The following is a 12660-nucleotide window of genomic DNA, read 5'->3' on the forward strand; positions in this document are numbered from 1 at the left end:
GGGATCCTGTTCAGGCTGCACAGACACTGCGAATAGAGTTTAACATTACTGTGGTTTGGGTTTTTTTTTTTTAAGAAAAATTGAGCTGTAGAGCAAAATGCTAAACTTCAATCACACTGTTAAGAGTGATTTTCCCTGCTTTGCTAAAGCCAGTTTTGTGTTTGAATTTAAATGTTTGAACCAGTTTCCATGGTGCAGTATTTCATACAAGTTTTCATTCTTTTTGAAGTCAGAATAACAAAACGTAGATTTAATCTGTACTTTTAAATACTTTGCTAGCTCACAGTACGGTTTATCAAGGGAAGCAAATTGAGCCACACTTGAATGTTGTGGGTTTTTGCTTTGAGGGTATTTTGTTACTTTCCTGAGCTCAAGCATAAATGTGAATTTATTACAGATATTATTGTGGTATTCATGTCATATGAGACAAATTCTTATTTTGAATGAATTTTGATTACAGCTACCTTAAATATTTTCCCCCCTGCCAAAGTCTAACTTCAAAAATACAAAGCTTTCTGTGTTAGGTGTCTTGTCTTTGTTAGTCATCTGTTTTGCTACTTCAGTATAATTGCTAGAGAGAAGTGTGGACATAGGAACTCCAGATATCGCGGCAAGACCGTGCTTGAAGTAAACTGGTGTTTTACTGGTGAAGAACACTGTAGGTCTAACAGGACTCATCTCTGCACCCAAATTTAGCCAGTGGGAAAATCTGATGTCAGGTATCTCAGCCATGAATATTCTTGGCATGATTTCTTCACAAAGGCAGGCTACTTTCACACAGATGCAGTTACACTGACTTCAGCCTCCCCCCTCCCGCCTCAACTACAGTAGGAAATAAGCCTTTTATCCCACATCATTGGCTTCCATGCACTTCACTTTTATCCCTACAGTTTTCCCTGACTCTTTGCCGTCTTTTAAATCCTGCTTCTCCCAGGCTGTTCCCTCTGTCCTCGTTGGCCTAAGGCTCAGCTCAAGTCTGACTTTCAGATCCATTCTGAGTATTGGTAGCCACATTAAAACCTTGACATTGCATTGAAGTAGCTGGCTCAATACCTCAGTGCTCCTTTGACCCAGAACTTGGAAGGGTTAACGCCTTTCCCTCTGAATCAGCAGGAATTTCATCAGGGCTTGCAGTAATAGCTGCATCACTCCCAAGTCTGGCAAACATTTGACCAGGAACAAGGTTTTCGAGACGGACAGATTGCCTTCAATAAGTCTATCTCGGTTTTCGTAAGTGAGTCTAGAACCTCTTCGCATAGAGCTCTCTCTGCTGAAGTCATGCTGTATGAATAAAAGTATTCAGGGCCTGCACAAGTTTTATGAAACAAAAAGCAGCTAGTGCTGGTAGGCCCAAAGCCATGGGTAAAGCTGTGCAGACTGAAACATGAGATCCTTTTATACAACAATTCCTGTAATGTTTTTACATCTTCCTTCCAAAACTGGCCTTAGCTTCTTTGAAATTTTGCCCATGATGCTTTTTTTCCTTTTTGCCCCCTGGCTTTCAACTACATACAGAGATCACAGAAGTCAGAGGCAGAAAAGTGCTAGAATTCATTTTTCCAGTTCACACAATCCCTTTAGGCTTCCTTCCTCTTATATAATATTTTGACGTGCTTGGCTAAATTAATCTTCTACTGACATAAATGCAGATACATTTGTTGATTCCACCGAAGCTTTGTGATAGAAATGGGCTTTGAGGCAGTCTGGGTAGACACCAGAGATTTACACCAGTGTTCCTAAAAGCAGGATTTGCCCATTTTGAAGTAGAGACATTTCCTCTGCAAATTCCATTTCACGGTCTGACAGATCTCAGCATTAGCTACCTGCAGTTCATTGTCAACCTAAATTTTCTTTTGCTCAGTTTCAGCCAATTACTCTTAGTTATAGCTATAGTCCTTGGATTATCTTAAATACTTTTCCCTTTTTAATGTTCACATCGCTTCTGAGGTGGTTATCGCCTCACCGCGCCAGAAGCATGAGCAGCCTTTCACTCACCATTTCCCCAGGGTGGCGAAAAGGACAATGTGATGCTATAAAAAGAAGAGAACATGGTCAAATAATCCCTCTTCATTTTCATTTCCAGGAAATGTAATTACAGTTCTTGTAATGTCTGTATAGGTCTGCTCTACGGACTGCTGAAAGTGTCTTCATGTTCTGGATCTCTGCTTGAGACTTTGGAAAAAAACAAAACGTGAAGGGAGGATTAGGAAGGGGGAGGTCAATCTTCCCTCTGCATTTAGGGTGAGATAAACAGGAACGTGGCCTGAGTGTGGGGATCAAGGAGTGCTGTCAAGAGCTATCCTGGGAGATATTTTTCCACCATACCAGGGCTCTATGCTATGGACTGGATGGTGGTGGGATAACAAAGAAATAATTCAGTGACAAGACAGCTTGTCAGCATGTGCAAACACCTGTCCACTGTCTCAGACACTCTGTTATTAGTATTTTATACATATCTGCACCTCCTTCCATAAAAATATTCATTTTGCACCTGATCTCCCAGTGTAATAACATGCAGAGGAAGCACAGTTGCTGCTCAGTCTCCCTGAAAATCAATATTAGTGGTGCATAAACACAGGAGAAGACCCCAAGCCCCTTAACAAACAAACACTCTTCACAGAACAAATAACGGCTCTGGAAATGCGGCTGTTGCCCATTGCTGGGTAAGCACTTTTCCTTTCTTATTTCAGCTGCATTGTGTGCTGAGCAGCTGTGACATCCAGTGGCCAAACACAATACAGTTGGCTTTGGTGCAGAACTCTTCATACATGGTAACAATAACAGAGACCTTCCATTGCACTTTTCATCTGCAAAGAGCTGTGTAAACAGTAATTCATTAATCCCTACACAGCTCGGTGCGGCAGATGAATGTGGTGACCCTAAAAGTACACATGAGAAGGGAAAACCACTTTCCAAGTTCTCCACAAGCATGGCAATCAGCTCACCAGGGAGATGAGGAGCCTGTCTTTGGGCCAAAGCGCAGGACCTTCACCCACCACTGCAGATGGCAGCTGCTGAGAGATAAGGGATCAGAAAGGTGCGGCTCATTCAGCATCTAATGAAGAGGCCACACCTGAGAGAAGGGTTGTGCTCTTTTTTCCCTAGAGCAAGAAAGCCATGGTGAGGGGCTGGGGAAAGCTATATGAGAGGTCACATCAGGACCTGAGCCGTTTTGGGAGAGATGCTTTGTCAGAGGCCTGCCAGAGGAAAAGGTTTCTGCAGTGATTTTCTGAAGATGTCAGAGGACTTTGTTGGTAGATGTGGAAGGTAGAGGAAGGAGCACAAGCATGGATTTGGATTAGGAAATACAGTGGTGGAATCAAAGAAATGTGACTGTAATGAGATCGCAGCGGTTAACTGGGATTCCTGTTGGGTCAGGTAAATTGGAAGATACAGAAAACAAATCAGTAGAAAAGAGAAGCTGGGTCTCACCCATGGAGCAGGGCATCCCAGATTGATGCTGGCAAACATCTATCCCACAAAGAAAGAAAGAAATGGACCAAGAGATGGGTTTTTCACAGGCCAATGTTAATGGGGAGGAATAGTGGGTATAAAGTCTCTGACAGAGGTTTAATTGTAGCATTTAGTGCATCTGCTGCCTTTCAGACTTTGCTCAACTCTTTGTCTGTGCTTGAGGTATGCGCTGAGGGAGCTGAGCGCGTGGACCAGAGCATGTTTGCTGAGCTGCTCAGTCTAGGAGAGGTAGCTTTCAGTGTGTCTTATAGGTGAAATTACTTCATATCCCACAGAGCATAAGATCCAGGAAGACACGTAAAAGTTACGTGTCTAGGTATGAGTTTGCCACCTCAAGTTTCCTTTCTGGCCCATGCAGAGAAACAGCCTTGATACAGATGCTCTGTTTTATATGGGTGTCTTTGAGGTCAATCCAGAAGTGCCTGTTTCCTTTTGGTTATGAAGGCAGACTTGCATGACTCAGAGATCCAAACTATGGACAGATGCATCCAGTTTCAGAGATAAAGAAATCAGTCCCTGCTTTCCCCAAGTTGTCTGTGCCCCGGTGTTTGCTTGCTCAGACCTGCAGTAGTTTTTTGCTACGGGCAAGGTCCACGCAGGGACATTCAGCAAGAGCAGGAGTGCCCACAGCCTCTCCTCTCCCGGTAGCTCATCACCACTGCACTCTGCCTGTGCAAGGTGGGGGAAGATGATAGCAGCTAAAAGTGATTCCCATGAGAATGAGCTCAATTTTTAGGGCAGGAAGACAACATGAAGGAAATTTAAATCCTACTGTCTGTGCTGTACCTGTTCTGTGGCAAGAGAATCCTGCTTGATAACTCTTGTGCTTTACATAAGTATTTTGCACTCATTAAGAAAACAAATGAGTTGTTACTCGTTTATTCATACTGTTTTTTTCAGGTTTCCATTCTAAAAAAAACCTAAATACCAAATATAATTTCTTCATGGCTAATCGATTCCTAGCTTGCTTTCCCCTTTATAGCAGAACGTATTTCAAAGTGAGAGGGAAAGACCTGCTCAGCAAAGAGTCTCGAACACGCTGTAAGGGGCAGGGCAAGACTTGCACACCGGCCTATGTAAAGGGGATTACTTCTTAATGGTTCTGTCACGGTTTGAATGAGCAGCTATGGCCTTTGGATGCACAATTCCTGGCAATTAATATCCAGCTGGTTTAAAAGCTTTCAGTCTCACCTCAAATCACCATATCAGATCATTAGCTGCTGGGAAACGTACTCTTTGGTATACCCTGATTCGTGCGTTGGTTCACTTCCAAATAACCCTTTACCAACACCTGAAAATGGATGTAGTAGTTTTATATGTAGGTTAGTATTTACAGTAGTTAAGAAGTAGTATATACTTTTCCTAGTACAGCCATCTTACTGCTTTTTTGTTGTTGCCATAGTTGTTGTGCAGTAAGGTTCCATTTTAAATGAATTGTGCTCTAAGTATTCTGCCTAGTACGTGAGTGTCTAACACAGGTCTCGTATACTCATGTATTGACCCATGCTGAATATTCACAGCTGCACACAAACCTGTGTCCATAGTATCACTTCTCAAAAATGGTCAGTTAGTCTAACATTACCTGCATCTTCAGCATCCATTAAGCTTCCTTCAGTATTGAATAAACCCTGAGCACCCACTTCATTGAAACTCGGACATAAAATTCTCTGGCCAAGGTCTCTAAGTACCCTGACCTGTCCTTGCTGGCTTGCAAACCAGGGGCAGTAATTTCCATAGAAAATTCAAATCCCAAACCTACTGAAGCCAGCTGGAGTTGGAGAAAGTCAGAAATCAGACTCTCAGGTGAGATAGCAGGCTGAGGTCCCTGCAGTCCTGCAGGGTTTGCCACTCTGATAGCAGATCCTCACTGACAACTCTTAGCTTAATTTTTGTGCTGTAATCATGAGGTTTCTTTATTAAGGACCCAGAAAGATCTAATTCAGTCCAGGTCTTTCCCTCACCCCAGTCATTGTGCTGAAGTTACTTTCAGACTGGCTATTAAATGCAGGAACTGGTGGCTTTTAAATCATTTTCAGGACACTAACCAGTCTATCTCTAAAATCCTGAGAGAAGACAGGAGAATTAAGAGAAGCGGTTCAAGTTACAAGCATTAAGGAAGATATCGGGTATGTCATCTCAAGTCATTTCATTATTCATGTGCCTAAAACCTGGGGTGTTTAATTGCAGAGTTAAGCTGTGAGACAAAAGCGTGACGGAAAAGGGGGATGAGAAGCAAGAGAGAAGGATGTAAAGTCAGCGGAGGTTTTGAATGCCTGGAAGAAAACATCTTAAATAGTTATTCAATCATTTTAATAGATACCCAGAAACAGCATTAGCCAGACTCTGTCATTACCTTTCCAATGAACGTTCCTTAAAAATACCACGATCCGCAGAGTCAATGAAGAGAAGAAATCTGAGCAACAGAGTGCTGACTTGTGCATCCGATTGCTTCCCTCCAGAGATCTCACCTCGACTGCAGTGACGTAGTAAGGCAGTCAGAGAGCCTCATTCATGAGGCCGCTTAGATACAGGACTGCTTTTCAAAAAGAAACTTATCAAAACATAAACAGGCTGGCACTTGCAGAACTGTCGGATAGAGGAGGTGAGGGTGGTGCATACACAACAACGCAGACACATGTTTTTCAGGTGTTTGGTGAGGCAGTGGGGAGAAAGAGAAGTCCCTGAGTATTCAGGAAGCACTTTCAAGGTGCAATGAAAGCTCACGCCCTGGAATGCACCCTACACTGCATGATGGTTAAGCACATTAATGCACCAGCAAAGAAGTCCTGATCTGTGGTGGTTCTGCTCCCTGCCTTGGCATCCTCAGCTGTTTGAACCAGCGATTTCACACTCTGCAAAGCTCTGAACTCTCCTGCCCAACCACTTTGAACAGGGAAGGAAAAGGCTGGCCTAGTCAGCTTCTATGCTCATGAGCATGTGGCAAGCAGTCAAAAAAACTTACCTATATTACACTTACAATTTTACCATGGCCTATAAAGCACAAGGAACGACTAGGCCTTGCAAGGGAAGGGGATTTTGGTCACGAGAATTGTTTTGCATTTCTAGGTGGTAGATGCCTGTAAGCCAGATCTGTGTCGGTGGTTTTTGTCCATCTGCTCCACCAGCATGTTACACCAATGTGTTAGTGTACTTGCGTGGGCTGTCAAAGTGGATTACTAGCTACAGTGGCTTTATGTTTCCTGAAACTCTCTGTTCCCAGTGTCTACCCCATTAGCCATACATCCCCCTCCCAAACCATGAAAGAAATATATTATTTTAAAACAGTGTACTGAGTATTTGATTAACTGGTGACAAGCCCAGATTCCCATAAAAACTCATGCCTGCTAGATATCTCATAGCCTTAGAGATGCTCAACTTTTTCTTTAAAGAAAAAGAACAATCAGGCAGGATACATGACTAGGCAGTTGCATTTTTAATACCAGCTCTGACTTTTGTTTTAATATGTATGGTACAGTGCAATTTTAAATCTGCTGATCCAGGAAAAATTATACCAACACCTGAACAGTGCCAGACTTCTGATCATGGATGCCTGATCAATGCTGCCTTTAGCTACTGTAGTGCCAGTGTCTTCAGCTGCATCCTCTCTCGCAGACACACCATTCAGTGGAGCGGACGCGGCTCTTGGCACAGTGTCTGTGGCCAGAACCACAAGCGAGTCCTGCATGCTGGGGATGGGACCCTGCGAGTGGGGAGGATGCAGGTTCTCAGCATGCAGCTTGTTGCTCACACTCCAGAGGAGGAAATTTGTTTGCTTTATGCTGGTTTTGTGGTCACAAGGAGAGAAGAGCCTAGGCAAGGGACAAGTGGCAGAGTTCAGGCTGGTCTTCTACAGCTGGTCCTCTTCACAACTTTAGTTTGATTGAACAGGAATACAGAGCTGCAAGAGGCTCAGTGCTCAGTTTCCCAGGCCAGAGGGTTTGCTTCACACCCCACTTCTGCTGGTCACTGAGCTAATTATGACCTTTCATAATATGTCTTCTATTCCCAAAGAGCACCCTACCATACATCACCATCACTTGGCTCAATGTCCCTCAGCCTTCGGCTTTCTTGTGCTCCATCTTCTCCAGCTCATTATAAGACTCAACACCTCTATGTGATTTTCCATGCACAGCAGTCAAGGGACTTTGAAAGTGCAAAGATGGTGAAGTGTCTCTAATCCTGCAGTTATCCAGCATAAAAATCCAGTTTTATGATTTCCAGCATCTGATCGCTCAGAAGCATTTTTTGCAGGGAAGGCTGCTCTCTCATGACTCTGCACCAGGCTGCAGGATAAATCAGGAATTACTCCCAAGGACACAGCTATAAGGGGTATAACATGCAGTTTTTGGGGGATTGGCACTCCAAAGAATCATCTACGTATAAAGTGACAGTTTAATTCTAAGGGGTTTTCCTGGTCAATACTGCTTTATCTCAGCTGTGTGCAACCCAGCAGCATTTCAACCTGACTCATGGCTGTGCAGCCCACAGGAATCTGCACCCCCAGCAAGGCAGAAAAAGTACAAAAACCCAGCATGCAGAGCTGCTGTGAGCATGTGGGCCATATCACGCTGTGACAAAACAGCCTGGGTTTCAAATGAATCTCCTTGCTAGGAGCCTAGGAGTCACGGGGGCAGCCTCGTGGGGTACTGTGTCAGCATGGCGTGCCTAGGGAAAGCGGTGAGTTCAACAGATTTCCTTTGCTTTTTATTAGACTTAAAGCTTGTCTCGAGGGGATGTTCTCAGGAAGGAAAGAAAAATGTGCCCGGAAGAAATGATCGGTCAGTCAGGCTGGAAGGGTGAGGCAGTTCTGGAGCAAGAACAAACTTAACTAACTTTGCAAGCAACAAAATGGCTTTGTATGGTGCAGTCAGGATGAACTGGGCACTGTCAGACCCCTGGAGCCCCTAGACCCTGCTCGAGGCTTGGGGAACTTCACAGCTTTGATGTTATATACTTGAAATACTGCAGAGCCAGGCCCCCATCAGTCTGAACACAGGCTACGTAGTGTGAGGTGAAATGGGAAGAAGCAAACCCCGAGGAACTGGGAATCCCCATGGGATTACATGGGTGGGTCTGGGCTCTGCAGTGTCCCAGCAAGACAAAGCGCCAGTCCCTGCTCGGGGCTTCACACTCTCACGGCTGGGAATGGTGCTGTGCCTTGATCAGGAGCAATCAAGTCCAGGAATGAAGGCTAAGGGCATGGGAAGGTGAGAAGGGACAAGACCATGCTTTTCCCAGGTCAGCCTATGGCCTTGTTCAAATATTTTGACCTTACAATGGGATTCTCCTCATTGCAGACACCCTTCTGCAGTGCACGTGTGACTATCCCTCAGTTAAAAAATCCTGGAAGAAAAACAGGTTTATGGGAAGCGTGGGCACACCTATTCTCCATAATAAACCCACAAAGACCCTGTGTTACAACTGCAACTTCTCTAACAAAACCAAAGCAGTACATTCCCTGGCAGCCATTCCACCGGGGAGAGCTTGGAGGAACGGTGGCAATCAGGGCTGAGGGGGACGGGGTCATGCCCCCCTCCCAGCACCACACACCCCACGGTCCAACGCTCCAGCACAGAGGAGATGGAGCGGAGCCTTGCCAAGCTGGCTGCAGGGAGCAGCTATGGGGGAGTGAGGATAAATAAGTCCAGGAAGGAACAGGATCCCTCCACGGTGCTGCAGCTGGGAACAACTCATGTGAGTGGTCATGTTCTTCTTAAACACCGTGACACGTGGTTACCGCTGAGTCCATAGAAAGTTGAGTATTACTTTCCAGGGATGGAGGCTTTGCGGATCCCAAAGCACCCGGTTCACTCGGTGGTGCATGGTTGGTACTTCACCATAGTGCAGCAGACTAAATAATTATCAATGAATAATTTGATGTTTTTTTCAACATCCATGGAGGGATTGGAGCTTTTCAGGAGCATGAGTCACTCCATTCTGTCTAAGTCTTTAATTCTGTGGCCTGGTGTTGAGCTCTGCTCTGCTCCATTATTTTTTGGTCACAACGTAGTCGTCAAGCTGTGTTGGGGTATCAGATGCCCTTGTGCAGATCCAGGCAAAGCACTTGAAAAAAATTTTTGTTCCTGTTGCCACACTGGTGTCTGAGGTGTCATAACCGACTGCATAAGCGCTTCTTCTCCACCCCAGCAAGCGTAACAGTTATTCACTTCAAAATCAAAGTAAAACTTTATTGTATTTGCAATTAACCCTTTCCTAGAGCTAATAAACCCCCCTCTCTTCCCAGCCTTGCTCTCGTGCCGGTTTAGCCGCTGTTTCTACACCCACCTCGTGGGAAGCCGCGGCTGCGCCTTTCCTCCCAGCAGGCAGGGACGGGATTTCGGCACTAAGCTGAACCTCATGCTTGAGCCTTTGCAAAATCAGCGCTCAACTTCCAGTTTTCGTGACAACAAACATGTTCAATCCTTCCTCTCACCCCCCACAAGTGTGCGGGTACACAGGGTCCGCTGAGGTCGATGTACCCCCACGTGTGGGTCCGCGCACAAAGGAACTCGCAGAAAAGCCCCATGGATGTCACCCGTTTGTCACACAAGGCGCTGCCCTTCCCCACGCACCCGCGCTCCGCCACCTCCCTCCGCACACGCGTGGGGCCCGGGGGGGGGGGGGGGGGGGGGGGCGGCTTCGCCCCCTGTCCCCGCACATAGCGCACGCACCCGAGCCTGCTTCTGGTGCGAGGCGGCGGTAGCCAATGGGAGGGCGGTGAGGGGCCAGGCCAGCCAATGGGAGGCGGGAGGCGGGTGGCTCATCTCATGGGGTGGGCTACAGCCTGGCGCCTGCGCAGGCACTCGGTCCCAGTCGGAGGCGAGGCGGAGAGCGAGGCGAGGCGGAGAGCGGCGGCCCTGTGGAGCGGAGCGGGGCTGCGGGGCCGGAGGTGAGTGCGGCTGCGGCGGGGCCCTTCGGCCTCTCGGCCGTGCGTGGCCTCAGCTCCTCGCAGTTGTGCATGGGGCGAGAGGTCCCAACGGGGCCGCGGCCTCCGCTTTCCCCTCCTCAGGCAGCAGCTCCGAAGCCCCCGCGGCCTCCGTGAGATGGGGCCGCGCCGGCCCTGCCGGGGCGGTTAGGCCGGGCCTAGGCGGTCCCTGAGGGGGTGCTGGCAGCTGTGGTCGTGCTTCCCGCCACACAGCGCACCAGGCGCGGGGCGGGGGGAGTCCTGAGCAGGCCCCAGCCCCCTCAGGGTGGGCAGCAGGGTGGGGGGGGAGGGTAACATCTTCCGGGGGATGTGGTGGGTCAAGGCTTCAGCCAAACGCAGGGTTTAACCTCTTAATCATTAACAGTTGGTCTCGGATTGCGTGTCGTGATTTGGACCTGCCCCTCCTTAGTGGCAGCGGATGTCCTTCAGCTTCGCATCTCAAATATTTGATGTCAGCACTCGAATCTCTGTGCCTTAGATCTCCCAGTAGGGTTAATTAAGCACTAGTTATCTCACGGCAGTGCTTGTGGGCAGTGGCACCTGGCAACTTGATGGGCATTTCTAGATGTTAAGGTTTGAAATAAAAATTGTGTTTTAACCAGCCTGCCTTGTGCAGTGTTGCCGAAGAGGATTTTGGTCTTTCTCCTGTTCCGTTACTTGACTGTTGGTTCACAGGGCAGGGCTATGACTTTCTGAGCCTGGCAGGAAGCAGTGAAGTTTGTCATCCAAACCCACAGATCGAGGCATTGCAGTTTCAGGCCTCCATCTTACCAAGCAATGAGAGAGAAAGTAGTCCAACATGTCTGTGACTTATCCCCTGCCAGGCATTATTTAAAACACTTTGCCTCGTGTTGCAGAGCATGGAGGTGAATTAATACCACGTGGAACACAAGGGAATAGGATTGGGAAGTGCCCTGGTTGGTCCACATTTGTCCAGTTCTTAGGAATGCTTCAGCAGTAGAATTGATGTGTTAGAATCTAATGCAGTGAGGTCAAAGGTCTAATGAGCAATAAGCTTTTTTCAGTGGTGGTGGTGTGAGACTTGCAGTTTTACAGGGCCTTTAAGTCTCATGTAAGACATCCACTGATAACTGTATGGCAGTTCTGTAATAAGGCACTAACAAGGATAGTTCTTTCTTTGGCCAAATGTTACTGTTGTTTTTTAATGTCCATTCAGATCCTTGCAGTGCTCAGTCTTAATCCTCTCGACCTAAGAGAAATGCGGCTGCAGAGTAGCTCACAACTCTAGCTTTTGGTAGTCAAATTGGCTGTAAACAAAACTTTGGGAAATGATTTTAAGTTGGAGTAGTTTGCGTTGGTGTTAGAGTATTGCATTCCCTGTGCAGAGGACAGAACTAGGTAGGGACTAAGTGGTGATTTCTTGGACTTCAGCTGCTAGTGAGGCTCGTACTCAGAACTGGCTGTAACTTGGCCTTGAGGTAGGTAATAGTATGTGTGCTCCTGGGAAGGCCAGAGAAGCTAGTATGTGTGGTTCCTCTCCTAAAGGGAGACAGTGACCTTGCCAGCAGATCATAGGACAGAAAAAAAGGGGTTTAGGCAATGCACGCATTAAATACCGCTCCGTATTTGTGTGTGTTTGGCTAGCTCCATCACGAAGTACAAAGGTCTGGAGCAGGCAGTGCTACTGATGAGTGCTCTTGTGTTCAGTTAGCATTTGCAGAGCTAGACCTGGGCATGGGCTGACTCTCACTTTCTAGATGAGTTGACGGAACTGTTTGAGGCAGAATGCGTAATGCTCAGCTTGTGATGAGCTAAATGGCATCAGATTTTTACCCAGGAATAGCTCAGTGGGAAGCCTGTTTCTTGAACACAGAAATGAGGGGGTTTGCAAAATCAGCCAAAAAAAAAAAAAAAAAGGTGTGAGGAATTTCTGGAATGGTGCAGTGCTGTGAAATGCCTCCTCCTAAAGAAAAGAGAGGGACTGCTGGAGAGGTCATTTGTCAAGGACACGAGCAATGTCAAACCTGGCAGGCATCCCCAGTGGAAGCTCTTGGCGTGTGTATTCCTGAAGTGCCACCTCTTGTGAAGGTGAATAAACAGTTCTTGCATTGCACTAAGATTTCCTGTGAGCTGGCTGTGCTTTCAAAGCACAAGGCACCTAATCTTTTATTGTAAAGCTATGGTTCTGAAAATGAAAGTAAGGCATAGCAGGTTCTGAAAATGAAAGTAAGGCCTAATCAGCTCTGAAGGCACTTTCCAGATAAATGGGGTTTCTTCCTCTTAGCCGTTGCCCAGTGCAA

At 46.7% G+C, this 12660-nt stretch overlaps 1 protein-coding gene across 1 annotated transcript in view; it reads right to left on the minus strand.

The window, feature by feature from the left end:
* The window catches only part of LOC141917291 (AF4/FMR2 family member 1-like), a 28127-nt gene extending 27449 nt beyond the window's left edge, over positions 1 to 678 (minus strand). Inside the window, 1 exon segment of the mRNA XM_074810396.1 lies at positions 497 to 678. Within this exon segment, the coding sequence (XP_074666497.1) occupies positions 497 to 678 (182 nt within the window).
* Between the last annotated feature and the right edge of the window lie 11982 nt (positions 679 to 12660).

This window comes from Strix aluco, chromosome 36, assembly GCF_031877795.1.
Source record: "Strix aluco isolate bStrAlu1 chromosome 36, bStrAlu1.hap1, whole genome shotgun sequence".
NCBI lineage: Eukaryota > Metazoa > Chordata > Aves > Strigiformes > Strigidae > Strix > Strix aluco.